At 37.5% G+C, this 16,518-nt stretch overlaps 1 protein-coding gene across 4 annotated transcripts in view; it reads left to right on the forward strand.

Annotated features, from left to right (window-relative positions):
- The window catches only part of KHDRBS3 (KH RNA binding domain containing, signal transduction associated 3), an 89,451-nt gene that overhangs the window by 61,456 nt on the left and 11,477 nt on the right, over positions 1 to 16,518 (forward strand). For all 4 annotated transcript variants that reach the window (XM_061374142.1, XM_061374143.1, XM_061374144.1 and 1 more), the window contains one exon: positions 4,726 to 4,808. In XM_061374142.1, coding sequence (XP_061230126.1) covers positions 4,726 to 4,808 — 83 coding nt within the window. The remainder of the gene's footprint in view (positions 1 to 4,725; positions 4,809 to 16,518) is intronic.

Here is a 16,518-nt window from a genome sequence, read left to right on the forward strand (position 1 = left end):
GGAGCTCTTCTGGGTTGTTTTTTGAGGTCCATGAAAGATGTAAAAGTACATCTCTCATTCCAGGAGAACCTTATTTGTTCTGCTTGAATATGCACTAGGCTCCTTCTAGATGAAAACAGATGAAAATGTACAAAATGAGAGCTTACAGTCTGTGCATGTTTCCTGCTAATGTCCTTAATGTTATCACTTAGACTTTAGCTGCCCATATTTGTTTTGCTTGCCCCATATTCCCTGTTGATTAAATGATGGGGAGATGTTATTTCTACACAAGAAAATGGCTGTTCCCTTTACAACTCTAATTTACCAAAAAAAAAAATAAAATAGCTCACTACATTGCACTGCCTTGATGTCATCTCATGTTCTTTCTCCAAGCTAATCCCTACACAAGCATTTTGAGTGTAGTAGACTGTCTAAAACAAAGTCATTCCTCTAGTATTCGATGATAAAGTACTGGTGTAAGTATTAATTTCAGAGAATGATGAGGGAAAGAAACAACCTTTTAGTTGTAGTGATAACAGCCTTATTTTTTTTTTCTTTGGATGGATTTCTTTAGTTGGGGAGAGCTGGAAAATTGATTTCTTATAGCTTTCAGGATTTGTTTTCCACCACTCCAAATGGCCTTTTTGTTAAAATGAATTTTTTACTCTCTTCTTTCTTTCTCATTCTGGCTTGTTCTTTTCAAAACATTAATTTCCCCTAAAGAGGGCCCAAACATAAATCTGTCATTGTCACTGTAAGGAGATTCTAATTTAAAGCCAGTACTTCCTGTTCCCCATGAACAAGGCTATGTTTAGAGTATTTAATTATTGGAAAGAAATATTGATGAGCAAGGCTTAGCATGATTTATAATGGTTTCGCTATTGCCGAGGTTTTAGCAAAGATTGGTTGCATTGCTTTTATCACCTTCTGACCGGTGCTAGTAACTTAGTATTTCATATATTTGAAGGGTGCATATTTACACATTGCCTTTCGTTCTGTTCATGAAAAATTTCTGCACTTCCCACTGAACAATTACTGTTACCAGTACTGCTCTGTGGATTTGTATCAACTGCAGGCATTATCAGTGACACCACTGCAGGCAGAAGCTCTCTTTAAGAGGAAGTGTAGAATTCTGGCTTATAAGATGGCTTAATATTGGTGTTAATAAGGTTTGAGGTTTTACAGAATAGTTTAATATTTTCAGAGCATGCCTTGTGATTCTACCTCTTCTGTTACTTTGGGGGAAGATTCTCAAGACTGAGATGAAAAGGTCAGTTCAATGGTTCTTTATCTTCCTTGCTGATGTTTTGTATGTTGTGTGCAAAATACCTGTAGTTTCAGAGGACTTCAGCATTTTCAGCTGACTTTGTTGTACATTTTTGTTGTAAGCACAAACTGTACAGCACACTTGGCTCTTGATCAGACTAAATCTGATGAGATTTAGTTTTCTAGGTTAGTCTGAAAGTAGAATAATGAATAACAAAATGCTCCCATTCATAGGATGAGAATATGATCTTGCTTGGGCTTTGGGATTTTTTTTTTAAACAGGAGAGGAAATACAGCTTCACCAGTAAACTTTGTGTATGAAGTACTTTTAAGAAGAGCTATTTGTAGACATCTGTAATTGGAGTAGAGAGGGAAGTCCATCATATGCATTTTGTGGTAGTAGGAACACAAATGATGTCATCCAGATAAAAGACTACAGCTTTAAATGCTAAAATGAATTCCTTTATAAATACCTGAAACATCCTAAAAAAATCAGCAGTTAAAATACTCTTATGGAAATGTCATTCTTGTATTATACCCTGAAGTCTGTGTAACAACACTTGTCAGTGAAGCTGTCATGTACTTTAGTACAGGATATCCATATTTAGGCTCCATCTTGTCCATTTTCATTATATATGTGTAAACATGATAATTTAAGTTAGCATGATGTCTTACAGAAGCAGACAAGATGGCCAAGGATATTTCACCCAGGTACTAAAATCATTTATTGAAGTCACAAGAGGCCTGTTTCAGAAAGAAAATACTCAGGTGGTGTGGATTTAATCTAAAATGTAAAACATTCTGCCTTGACCACCCTTATTTGAAACCTGAAAGTGGTTTCAAACACTCTAAGGAAATAGTGTCAGATATAATACAAGGAAAGCTCTGAAACATACTTCAGCTGTCCCTTCCTAATTGCTACTTCAAGGGAATAGTGCACAATAAACAAGTGTTTTGGAATTAAAATCTCTTATCTCTTAACAGAACAAGCCATTGAGAGCAGCTCTTTAAGCCTGTTTGATTTTTGCAGCATGTTCCCCATGTTTATTGTGGTTTTAATGCTTTTTTTTGTTTTATAAATGTAAACACAGCAATAAAAAGGAAGAGTTGATCTGTTTAAGCAGATTATAGTAATTGCAACAGCACAAGTTGATCTTTTTAATGCCAAGTGACAGGATTCCCACGTATAAACTACAAACCAGACATCTTACCCTTCAAAGCAATCAAAGCCACCTTCAACAATGTAATAATGCAAGGCTTAATTTTTGCAGTAGTCAATTTATTAACACCAAATGGCAAACAGTAATGAGTTCTGGGCAACATCTCTTTGGAAGAGAAATGCTGGTACTAGAAACACTCAAGTCTGATACAGCATGGACCTCATGAAAACCTATTCTATTCTGCTAGTTGTCTTATTAAGGGTCTTCCTTACTTTGTTCCTCTGTGTTCAAGAAGTTATAGATACACCGTAACTTCAGAGTAGTCTGTCTTCCCCTTTTCTTTTGTGATCAGTTCTTAGTAAATGTGAATAGGACAGATTGCTTAAGCAATGATTCCTTCATGTCAAAGCTCTTCTACCATGTTAGAAGGTTAATTTCAGTTCTCTGCTTTCATTTGTTGCCACTGCTGGGTGTGCACGGTTTGAAATTTGGGAGCTCCTCTTAGGGGTGGCTGGTTCACAGCTGGGAGATTCTATGAGAGGAGAGAAAATGTCATGTAAATGTTCTGGAGCAGCGCAAGTTGGCTCAGATGGCTTCTGCTGTTGATCAGTGTCTACATTGTTAACAGATGTCTGTGCATTGCATCAATAAGTAATAAAGTGCTTGTTTGTAATAACTGCCAGGAGGCAATGGTTTTGTGGGTTCAGTGTATGGCTTATCAAGAAAAATCTATATATCAGATGGGCAAAGAAAATACTAGGACTGTGTTTTAATTTTTAGTTTCAGGACAGTGAATTACTGAAAGAGAAAATAATGCATTTCCTTTTCAAGTGGGACTGTTTATCCATGGATCACTTTACAACAGACAATTGAAAGAATCCTCGTTTCTTCTTCCAGCTTTATGAATAGGCTGTCACTCATTTGTACTGGCAAACATTCATAGACACCCGTCTACTAAACACTGCCTGGAAACAATAATGCTCACTGATCTAGTGGTGATGAAACAGTGCTGATGGGCAGATGGCCTGGTTTTCCTGGAAAAAAATGCTAAAAATTCTTTGCAAATTCAGTTTCCTGTCAGTTGTTTTGAGGATGTCATTGGCTTCTGCTGTAAGAAGCTTTCCTTCCAATGTCTAGAAAGCTGTCAATTACACATGTTGGAGATGTGTTTTGCTGGGGTCAAACAATGCATCATTTGTCATCCCTACCTAATTGATGCTGCTAGTCCGCTTTTGTTTTCTGTCATCACTGAAAGGTTCTCGAAGCTTCCCTTTCCTGGTAAAAAGTTTTTTCTTTCGTGAGACTCTATCTATACATTGCTAGGATTTGGTACACGCTTACTTTCAAAACACCCTATGTATGATAATGCCCGATTTTAATTTCTCTTGGTCCTTGTATCTTCAAAGTATCTTCTCATCAAGTCATTCTCATCAGGCAAAACTGGAAAAGACCCCTCAATGGGTATTTAGGGGTCTTTGGTATATTTGGATAGGATTTGGATATTAGGATTTCCTAGTAATTAGTACAAAGGAAGCATTGTTTCTACTTTCCATATGTTTATCTCTGTTACTGGATGAAACATACTGCTGACAGTTCTTTGGATTTCCATAGTTCATGCTTCTCTGGGAAAAATCTGCTATCATTGTCACTTGCTTTTTATCTTAAACTTGCGTGGCTTGCAGTTGGCATTAATGGCTTGTTCAACTTTATTTAAATCCAGTGCTATTCTGGGAAGAGTGTTACTACAGGGGATACTTAAATAGTGTGGATAATGTGGGAGGAGTAAGAAATGCTTGCTTTTATTCTGTTAATGCATACTAAACTCCCACAGGTTGAAAATTATATAGAGGGCATTCAGAGAAGTAAAACAATTGTCCTTACTGGTGTTTTCTCTAGGGCATTTCTTTCCCATCTGTTATCTATGTAGAGCATTGCATTTATTGACCAGAAATAAGTCAGTTGCACAATATCTATTCAGATGTTTGGATTCTTGAGATGCTCCCCTGAGCTTTCCTGAAGGTTGGTGGCTCACACAGCTTAAATTCAAGTATATGGAGACGGGAAGTATTTTGCTATCTCTGCACAAGGTAGTGTTAACAAAAAAAGATCTTTTCAAAGCACGCTGCCAATAATTAAAACCTTAAATCTTAGATGTGTCTGGCCTCCTAAATGGAAGTAGTTTCCATTATTAACATTTTGCCACTTCATGGTGTACGTGTCTAATATATTTCAGAAGAGTATTCCCTCCTATTTGATCTAGGTTAGTATGCTTCGGCACTGTGCTTATGGTTAATACTGCCTTTCTTTTATATCATTTCAGGAGTATGATGATGGCTATGGAACTGCTTATGATGAACAAACCTATGATTCCTATGATAACAGCTACAGCACTCAAGCACAAAGGTAAGTCTTAAGCTGCTCTATCTATATTTGAAATATTCTGCAGTTGGGAAGTTAGTTTTACTTTCAATTTCTTTCAATTTCATCTTTACCAGCAAAAAATCACTAGATGTTATTTCTACAAGCCTTTTATAAGATTTCTCTCTAATCACATAAGTTTCAGTCAAGTTACTGAGTGATCAAAAAGAAATAGAAATGAGAACTTGAATCAGTTTTAGTGATGCTAAATCATAAATCTGAAACACAAGAGCCAATTGCATTTTTCTTGCTGCTTAAACCAGGCTGTATTCCAGTATTTTGCCTCTACTTGGCTGTAAAAAAAGTGCATCCTTTTGTTTTTCTCCTCTATGGAGTTGTCTTTTTGACAGATCTGAATCTTTCTGTGTGTGTTCCTTCCCCCGTTTCATTCTCATCAGTGTTTTTAAGCACTTATGATTTATTTTCTTCACATTTTGTTTCCTTAAAGACAGTTGCTATTTGGAAACTCCGTGAATTACAAGGAATGCTAATGTGTTCCAATTATGGGGAAATGCTGTGTAGCACAAATTACTTGTGTTAGGTGATAGTTGGAACTTAATGGCAAATATTACACGACACATTTAGAATCTTGGCTTCCTCACTGTTGGGTCCTTCTAATGTGCATCTATGGAAAGGCAACTTTGTGCACCTATTACTGAGTTATAATTTATTCTCACTCTCTTTTGCTTAGACCAACCATTCCTAATTTGATCAGTAGCAGATTCTGTAATGTCACTGAGAACTTCTTGAAACTTGTATGGCAAAGAACTTCAAATGACTGAAGCAAGAATGCTGAAAAATGGTTAAAATGCTATTGTTCTGCATTACTGCTTTGGTGGTTTTGGGTGATTGGAGCTTCAAACCTTGCCCACTGGGAAAGTGATAGTAAGAAAGGGTGATAGGACAAGGGAGAATGGGTTTAAACTGAAACAGGGGAAATGAAGTTCAGATTAGCTACAAGGAGAAAGCTCTTTACTGTGAGGGTGGTGAGGCACTGGAATGGGTTGCCCAAGGAAGTTGTGAATGCTCCATCCCTGGTGGTGTTCGAAGCCAGGTTGGACAGAGCCTTGGGTGACATGGTTTAGCGTGAGGTGTCCCTGCCCATGGCAGGGGGGTTGGAACTGGATGATCTAAGGTCCTTTCCAACCCTAACTATTCTATGATACTGGTGGCTATTGTGATGTTGATAAATAGATACTACTTAGTGTTTTACCTTCTGCTAAAAATTTAAGACTTCTACAGTGTAGCTTTATCTGAAATGGTGCAGAACTGTTCACAGCAAAGTTTAGAACAAAGCTGTTTACACCTGACATCTGCTTTGCTATAGTGTTGATATACCCAGCTTAAATTTTGTTCTATAAATGAATATTTTCCCATATACAATAACTTAATGTGGAAAAGCTTAGTGGAAAGTTCAAGTGTCATTATTGCTGAGAACTAACAGAATGAAAATACCTTTGTGTCTGATATTTGGCTCCTAAAAGAGTCTTGCAAGCTACCAAATAAAATAGTATGACTTAAGAAAGCAGCAGTGTAGGACCTGCAAAACATGAGGCTCTGTAGAATGTTACATTTAGAGAGCAGCTGTTGGTAATGGACTTATTCCAGAAAGAAAATTACCAAAATAATCTTCAACTTTTATGTTGGCAATTCTGTTCTGTTTTACTGCTTCTAGTGCTGGTAAATGGGTTTATTGCACACAAACATTTGGACTTCATTACAAAGTCATTTGTCTGAGCCAAAACTAAACATTACTTGGATCTGATTTTTTCCGTGTTAAGGTTTTCACTAATTTTCCTTTGAACTGAAATTGGCAAAAAGCACATCTCCTGAAAATTGAAATTGCTCTTGTAAAGGACTAGTACATAAGGATATGTATAATCTTAGATATACTGTGCGTACACACTTAGCCATCTGGAAGGGGATACTTCATAAAGTTATTGCTGTTTGTGTTTTACCTGTATAATTACCTATATATCTATTGTACCAGAATACATATACCGTTAGATTGTGTTGAATTCATGAGCTTCTGAAAGGTCACTTCATCCTTCCATTCCCCCAACTTTACAAAGTGTTGCATGGTAAAAGAAAACAAGAAATGATTCACTTGTATGTTTCTCATGGGGTATTGACATTGATTTTTCTGGCATAATTTCTGGCTGGCAAAAATTTTTGGGATTGTATTGGCAGGCAGAAAGTAATAACTATAAACAGCCATCTGAGCTACCTAGAACAGCATTCCTGTCTTGAACCTGAATAGCAAATAGCCCATATTGCAAAATGCTGTTCTGCAACCACTAAGAGATTTATGATGTAGGTGCATTGCAATGCCCTTACTACTTATGAAGGAAATTAGGGAAAAGCTTTTTTATCATTTAGCTTTACATCAGGATATTTTACCTCATAAGGCATGGAAGGAAAAGGCATTTGCACATAGAGGGCATTCACATGTCTAAAATATATCATTTGTGTGTGACTAGCATGCGGAAAATAATGTATTTGTAAGTTGAAAGTAGTAATCCTGAGAAATTAATATCAAGACATACTAGAAATACTGTTAATCTAGAAGATTGTGATATTGGTATTGTGTATTAAAGAAGAAATTTGAGAAGTAACTAGTAAACTGAAAAGAGGGTCTGCTCACCAAATTTGCAATACCTTTTCAGCATGTGAACCCTTTTCCTGTACTTCATCAAATCTGTTAATGTTCACACATATGCGTTGTGTACAATGTGTCATACAGTAAAAACAGTTGAAATACTCATTTTTGTTTAAAAGCTTTTGCTGATACCGATCCTTCTGTTAAAGGTGGAAAATTTTAATAGAATTGGAAATACCTCTAGAAATCTTCTAAATGTATAAGATGCCATTGCATTACAGTACATCTACGATACCTGTGTACGGGAATATGTTCTTCAACTTTGACTGTTCAGTACAACAGAGCATGACCGTCCTTTATTGTTTGTAATTTTGCCATTTCTAGAATATTTCCCAGAAACAACCAAATCTGATTCACTAGGATGGGTGATATGTTCAGATATAAAACCCAGCAAACTCTTATTTCTGTGTGCATTGCGGTAGTTGGGACTTCGCATGCCTCTACAAAAACTTCCTTTTTACAACCCAAGTACTTGCTGCTACCAAGTAATGATTACTTAAAAGTTTAATGGTATTTTATTTGATGTTGTGTGAGACATTATTCCTGCTTAAGCGTGGCAATCTGATGCTTCAGATAAAACCTATCACAGCACTAATAGGGAGAGAAACATCAGAGTGTTCTCCAAGTTCTCATCTATCTTAATGCCATGTAATCCTATAAAAAAATTGTTTTTCCTCTGAAACATTTTCTTGTCTGCAGTTGTTTTTGTGGAACAAAGCCTCAAAGAGAGGTTGTCTTTTAACAGAATTATTTTTCATGGACAAAATGACTTCAAAATATCCCTTGGAGCTGTACTAAGCTTGACTAAACATCTTAACTGATTTATTTTTAGAAAAGATGTAATTAAATTGTTTATAGTGTTTTGCAGAGGATTGTTAGATATTTATACCAGGGTAAAGTGGGATGATTCATCAGCTGAGCTTTCAGAATTGTTATAATAGCACTAAACAAAACAGTTCTCAAATTCTAAAACCCAAAGGGTAGCAAATAATGAGCAGAGACCTGATCACCATGTTCCAGTATTTAAATGGTAGCTACAAAGGGGATGGAGGCACCTTTTTCATATGGGGTCACATGGAAAAGACAAGGGGTGATGAGCACAAGTTACTCCTCAGGAGATTCTGGTTTGGGCATTGGAAAATTTTCACAATGAGAACAATCAGCCATTGGAATTATCTTCCCAAGGAAATGGTGGGTTCCCCAGTGTCAGACACTGAAGATTGAGCCAGACAGGGTGCTGGGGCACCTAGTGTAGGTCATGCTTTGCCAAGGTAGATTGGACCAGATGATCTGTGAGCTCCCTTCCAATCTGGTATTCTATGATTCTAAAGTAGCTGAGGCAGTTTTACCATAATAGAGCTGTCAGAAGCTGTGATCATGTACGGTTGGTACTCAATGCCTATCTAAGGGGAACAGCAAGATTAGACTGAATGTTGCAGTTGTGCAGGGCAGATTTCATATGCAGTCAGCAGTTCTTTCATAAAACTTCTTCCATATACACATGTAATACTTTAATATGGGCAGTTGTACAACAGACTTTCTTGGAATTCTGCCATTCATGGTCTAATGTAAGTGTGAAAGACCATACTTGATTCCTAGTGTGTCAGATCATGTAGACTTGTCAGGTTCCCTCACCAGCTTGTATGCATCCTTTCACAAACCTAGCTGACTCTTAAAGGACTTCCCCAAGTCTGTGTAGAACTAATTTTTTACTTGGGTTTACTGCAGAAAATAGTGTTAATGGCCTGATGTTAATGCTAGATCAATTCTACTATGAAAGTTCAAAGAAGAGTATTGTGGAGGAAGCAGCAGCATTTAGTTGGGTCTTCATTTAAATTTATAGATAAGTTTAAACATTTTCCGCATAAAGAGAAGAATCTTATTTATTTTAAGTCTCTGAAATATGTTTCAAATTGAGCAAAAGTGGTTTTGTCCCTTACTGGCTCCACACATGATCCACACAAGTGTTTGTGAAGACAATAATACAGCAAAGGGAAATGGGTGCTAATAAATCAATTGTCACTGTCAGTTCAGTGTTTAATGTTCTCTAGAATACATAAGATTTATCACTGAGGAATTGTAGAATAATGGTAGTGTATGGAAACAAAGTCCACCAGGGAGATGTACTACATCATTCGGATTTAGTGCTGCCATCTGCTTAATAGCATTGAGATGACTACAGAGGTACTTATGATCAACCATTCATAGCAGTGACAGATGCTGCAGAGAGTTAACATGCCAGAGAATGAGGTTTGTTACTGAAATTCAGATTATGTGACAAGGTTGCTGAGAAAGGGGGCTGGGTTTGTTACCTCTCCAACAGCACTGAAGGTTTACTGTGTGCTTTTAAGTTTGCTATCAAAAGAGAACATCTAACACAGTTACTGCAGTACAAAAAGTGGAGAGAGTCCCATCTGGCTGCTTCATGGCACTGAGAAATTTCAAGTAACTTCTTTAAGCTTGACTGTGAGCATTTAAAACTTGATATCTTTCCTAGAGAGAGAGACAAACCACTTTTGTCTAGCTTCATTGTTTTTTTTTTTTACATACAACATACATCAGCAGTCCTGACTACAAGAGGAATAGTACATACAACTGTATGCCTGTGTCTGTTTAGGGGCAAGTCCTTCATATAGTAATGTCATTTTGTGTTAAATTGTAACTGTAAAACTGTTTTACATCTTCAGTCAGGGCGATCTCACCTTTAATCTGTTGCAGAATTTAATCTAAGCAGTGATATAAAACAGGAAAGATGAGTACTCAAGGCAATTGCTGGCTTTGTCTAAAGCTTCCTGCAGTGTTTTCTGTTGTCCACATTTGCCTGTTAACGTTACAGATTTCTCTAGGCAGCCACCACTGTACCACTGGTTTAAACAATGTTTCTCAGTTGCTGCTCTTGTATATTGAACAGTAATTGCTACCATCTCAAATCATACCAAAACGTGATACACTCAAATAACTGCAAGTAGCCTGTGAGCCTTAGAGCCACCTGGTCAAGCTAGTCTGAGCTGAGGGAATTGGCAACTTCCCTTTAGTATACCTATGTTTATTTGGTGCCTCTAATTTTATTCTGTTTATTGCTTAATATGCCTGGGAGTGAGAAGCACGTACTGTGACTTTATTTCATTTATCTAAAAGCATAAAAAGATAACTGCCTACATGGTAAGTCCTAGGCATGTTGAAAATGCAGTGTTGTGCACACCAAGCTGCGAGGCTGCATTCTTTACTGTTTAACAGTGACTGATTTAAGCCATTGAATTTCTTCAAAGACTATACACAAAGACCCCATGGTTTGCAAGGTTGAGTTTTGTAGCTTGTGATACATAAGAACTAAGTAACTGGATATCAGGTTGAAAAGAGAATTAAAACACCTTGAAATCTGGCAGTGGCTGTTGTTCAACTGATGCCTAAATAATACAACTAAATTGGTTTGCTGAAATCCTTCAGATCTTTAAATCCCTGGTTTTGTGCCCTTCAGTTTTGAGGGAAGTTGATTCCCAGTATTTAGTTTTTGGCAAAACCTTCATTTTCCGTTAGGAACTCAAATTTTCAGGTGTGTTCTGAAACTGCTTAGCAGCCATACAAAAGATGGTGACATTGCTGTTTATAGGAGGATTTTCATAAAGAGCTGAGCGTATGGATTTGAAATTGGCATATGAAGATGTTGCTATTGATATTTGAAAGTTAATTGCTAACACTTTGTTTGTGATGCTCAGTGTTTTAAATTTACATTGTTAGGTTTGTCAGCAATCATGCATTTCCAGGATGTATAAATATGCATTATATGCAAAGCAGTGTCTGTTACTGTAGCTTTTCAAGATGTAATTCTCAGTTTTACTGCTAGTAGCTGTTTGTATTTTGTGCTCTGATTTGTAAATCAAATCAATCCACAGCAGTTTGATTCCTGGAGGTAGTGCACATGGCCAGTACTCTGTAATTGTTGCTTGTGCACACCTGGTGTGTATGAGCTTATTGGAGCTTATAATTCTGTGCCAATAAAACCTCAAAAACATCAGCATAAACAAGCTAATGTAACTTTGATCGGAAAACCCCTGCCATGTGGTTTCCTGCTTCATTTTAATGCTTATAGTGTAGGAAGAGATTTTCTGCAGTGTTTTTCAGAACTAGTTCTTCATGTTCAGGTAAATGTTTTCTTTTTTCCTTTTTTTACCTGTTAAAATGTGACAAGATAAAATAATGGGTTTAAACTGAAACAGGGGAAGTTAGATATAAGAAAGAAGTTCTTTACTGTGAGCGTGGTGAGGCAGTGAAACAGGTTACCCAAAGGAAGTGGTGAATGTGCCATCCCTGGCAATGTTCAAGGCCAAGTTGAAGAGAGCCTCGGGTGAAATGGTGTAGGGTTAAGTGGCCCTGCCCATGGCGGGAGGTTGGAACTGGATGATCTTAAGGCCCTTTCCCACTCAAACCATTCTATGATTTAGAATTGTCTCAATAGCACATACAGATTTGATCGTGTGCCAAGTGCAGATGTTTAAATTCCTTAAAATTTCTTTACAGAAATCTGGTTTGAAACCTCAGTAAGCAGGAGTAAGACTAAGGCAATAGCAGTGATGGAAAAAATCATGATGAATATTGTATGTCACGATGCACTCAATCTTGGAAAAGACTTAAGAATCCTCATTGCATTGACATTAGATTATATCCCTTTCAGAAATGCTAGTATTTTCATTTGTACTAATTAGCCTTGGTAAAAGGCTTTTTAGATACAAAAAAATACATGGTTTTCCTCATGGCTTTCCTCTTAAACGTAATTGTAACTATGCCTAAATGTTTAGGAAAACAGTCAACATGCTATGTTGGCTTACTAACAGTAATTGAAAATTGTGGTTTTCTCTCTAAAACTGTCCTATGGTATTTGATTTGCTTTCAAGAGAATGAAAGATTGCTTCTTTGGTAAGGAAATACCTACTTAATTGGGCAACATTAGGAAGGGGAAATGGCTGCAGGGAAGTCTTAAAATGGTCTTGTTTCTCCTCCTTGTTTTCTAATAGAAAGAGCTGTAAATTGTACTTTTAAGCACAGTTTTGGTATCGTTCAGGTGGTGTGAGAAGCATGGTTTAGTAACAGCCAGAATTTGAGGTTTATCATGGTGTAATTGTCAAGTGATAATTGTATGTAATGCACTTGAAGCACACTGGTAGGAGTAGTAGAGCCCACATAAGGCCAAGAGACAGGTCAAAATGGACTGAATTTGTCCTCAACACAAGAGAAATCTGACTTATTGCACTTGCAGAGGCAAAGCTTGGACCACACTGATGTAAGGTGCTTTAGGAAAGATCTCAATGTGGTAGTGCATTGCTTTTAATATCTGACAGATTCTTCTGATTAAACAGCCCTGGAAACAATCAAATATAATCTTTCTTTAACCAAATACATTTCTTGATGGTGCACTTTTTTTTTGGTTATGATCAAAAAAACTGCGACGGAATATTTTTTCTCTTAAATGCCCCTCAATTTCAGCTGATGAGTAAGGGTATCAAATTTATAGGAAACTGGTGAAAGTTATGCTGTCCTTTCAATAAATTAGAAAGACAAGAAGGTTGATGTATGCCTTAGTAGTGCTTCTAATGACAGAATGGTGATTTACCATCTGTGCAGTTTTTGTGGATGATGAGGTATTAGAGGCAGTGTTGTTGTATACTCCAGTCTGTGACAAGGAACATCGCTGATCTCTAACAGCATCTTAGGCAGGACTCAAGGGATAATCAAGAATTAAATGGAACAATACCCACAACTCTTTGCAGTATTGCAGTGGATTGTCTAAAATTTCTTTGACTGACTGCCCATGGCAGGGGGTTGGAACTGGACGATCTTAAGGCCCTTTCAAACCCTAACTATTCTATGATTCTGTGATGAATCTAAGTTAGAATGTAAGTTACTTAGAGAGAAGAACATGTGGCACAGTTGATGCATGCAAAGAAAAGAGAGAAAATGTGTCTTTTTCTGATGTTAATGTTGCCTCACACCTCTGTTCTCAGTTTAGCAGTTGGAACACATTTGGTACACACCCGGATAGTTCAACATTTCCAGTTTAGTTTCCTGATAGCAGTGTAGTTCACTTCCCCAGCTGCTTTGCAAACGAGGCAAATGTGATGTAAGGTGCCTGGGGTTCACTTCTAATTCACAGACCAAACCAAAATGCTGATGTTTACACAGCCTGAAATTTTTAGGTTTTCTGCTGGTGCTTGCTCTATTTTTTGTTTAATTTCTGCTGATGCTTTTCTTTGCTTTTGCTTTTATGGAAAAATGTTGACATTTAGCATTTCTGATCTCTAGGAATGGATTGTTGCTGTGTGTCTATGATTCTATTCATAGTTTCAAGGTAGTCCCTGGTGCTGCTGTTCCTGAGAAACCTTATTTGTGCTTTGTGCTTCAGTCACCTCTACTTGCCATTTACCTTTCCTGTTTTGAGTGATGAGACATGGGTGGAGTGGGGGTAAAAGACTGAATTGAGTTTAGCCAGCAGTAATGACATTTCAGATGGTAAAGCTGTTAGCTCTAAGGAGCTGTGTAGAGTTCTGCTAGAAATATGTAGATTCAGTTCTGTGCTGGGTAAGGAGCACCAGAATGCAGATGCCTGTGAGGGCATTTCACTATTTAGAAATGAATTTTATTACAGCTTATGCCATAAAAAGTAATTTCCAAATAGTGATGGCTAAGGGAATCCTTGAGGGGGCACTCCAGCCATCTTTAATAGGTAATGGATTTGTTACGACTATTGTCTGGATGAGTACAATGGGATGTAAGTTAAGGAAGATTTCATCATTTTTTTCTCTATTTTATAAAGCTTTCATATATGTCAGGTGCATTGAGATCATTCTTCTTACAGATGTAAGCTGAGATGTAGGGATTAGAGTATGTACCAAAACCTCGTGCTAGGAAGTAGCAGAACTGGGCATTAAATAAAAGTCTGTGTGCAAGATGAAAGATGTGGATCTCCTCTTGATAACCTTTTTTTATGCTATCCTGTTGTATACTGGGTTATAGAATAAGCTATTCTAGTGATCTACAAAAGCATTAAGAATGTACTTAACTTGGTGTTCAAGACAATTATGGTATTGTAAGAAGCTTCACTACAGTGATTGTTGTCTTGACAATAACATTTGGGACACTGCTGATAGATGCTTTGTGATACCAGAAGCAGCTGAGCATGAAGCCCTGCTAGAAAGAAGCTTGTCCCTGGGGGAGGGTTCTATTCAGAGCTGATCATAGCAGTCAGGGTCTACCTCTTGCTAGAGATCCTCATCTGTACTTTCTGCTTTCCTGTTCTATGTGACCAGTGTGTAGAAAGACGAAGGTGATGCTTGTGGAGCTCTTCATAGCACAAAAGGAAACCTTGGTGTTTGGAAGGGGGTTTTCATCACTTTCTGGAACTGCTCTGGCTTCTGTATAAAGGGATCAGTCACAAAGTGATGCCCATGTGCAAAACAGAGCAGATGTTTTCTGGGTTTCCCTACTAATCATCACAAGAAGCTGAACTGGTTGCAAAGCCTGTTTTTCATCCCTGAAGATGAATAAACTTTCAGTTCCCTCAGTGCTTAAATCCAGTAACCAGGCTTGTCAGTGCTTAAGTCTGGCCTTATCCAGTAAACTCAAAGCTTTCAGAGACCTTTTAGTCTCCCCTTTGCAGTCAGGCTCCCTGCCATACTACTTCTGTTTCAAACACAGCAGTGGCCTAATACTGATGCTAAAAGATGCCTGTATCAGACCTAAAGAGCTATGGCAATTGCATTTATTAATCACCTTATGTTTTGACTACCTTTATCCTTTCTTTGGAAATACCACTGACCATTTGCACTGTTTTTTGACATTGTTGTTCTACAGTTGTCCCAGAAGTAGCCCAGTGACCTATTCTGATACTTTTGTGTTAGGTCAAAACTCTACCATTGTTATCTGTCCAAAGAGAATATTCTAACTTGTCTGGAAAGAACAAGCTAATAGTCAATAAAGTATAAAAGGTGAGAGTTCCTAAGACTTAACCATTGTGTCAAGAGCAGTTACTGCTATTGGGGTTGTTTTTTCATAAAGATATGGGGGTTTTATTATGGTTTGTTAAGATATTTTCAGAAACAATCAGCTTAGCAGGAAAGCGTGAGAAATTCAGGTCATTTCATAAGACCTTTGAAGCTTATGTTGAATACTTCTAAATTGAAGTATTTTAAGACACTTCCCACAGCCCAGTGGTTCTAGAGAAATGGCAGGAAGCTTCCCAGTCCTCTGTGTTACTAGATAAAAAAAGCTCCTCTAAGGCTTTACTTCATCAGTGATGCAGTGTTAAAATCTGAGGCTGCTCTTCTCAGGCCGTTTCCTGAGCATAGAAGGGGTGCTTCCCCCTGACTTTAAACTACTTAAGCCTTACTTTGCACTTCCTCTAAACATTGTAGGATTAATGGCCAGCCCTAGGTAATTAGACCTAAGTTTACTGTTGTTTGCTAATCCTTCCATATCATCGGGTGGTTCCAAGTTTTTATATTGACATGGAAAATCCAAGTGTGTTTTACTTTGCCATCTATGTCTTCTCTTGTGTCAGCCCAAAGACACTGTGCTGGAATGGGGATTCAAAAGAAGTTAAATATAAGGTGATAAAAGCAAGGGCTCTATGTACAAATGATGTGAATTGCAGCCAGTACTACAGTGTTGACTGCACTTGTACTGTTTACTTGATGGTTAGGAAGATGCTTGAAAACTTACCTGACTATAGCATATAACACAGTTATCCACCTACAAAGTAAGTAACTGCAGAAGTAAAAATTAAGATAATTGAAGAAAATGGACTCAAGACATTTCACATAAGAAAGCACAGGAATTCAAAGCAGACTCCAGGTTTACTCTTGCTGAGTTAAAAAGGACAGGATCCATGGAGTGCTTTTCCCTTGTTCTGAAAAGAGAGAGGCACGTGAGGTAAAGAAAATGTTTTGTCTTTTCCTATGAGCCAAAATGAAAAGAATAGGGAGAATAGGGCTTTCCTTGCAGGATAAATCATAGAATCATAGAATAGTTAGGGTTGGAAAGGAC

This window comes from Neopsephotus bourkii, unplaced genomic scaffold (assembly GCF_033783945.1).
Source record: "Neopsephotus bourkii isolate Nb327-2 ecotype Australia unplaced genomic scaffold, CSIRO-AGI_Nbou_v1 NB_1637, whole genome shotgun sequence".
In the NCBI taxonomy this organism is placed as follows: Eukaryota; Metazoa; Chordata; class Aves; order Psittaciformes; family Psittacidae; genus Neopsephotus; species Neopsephotus bourkii.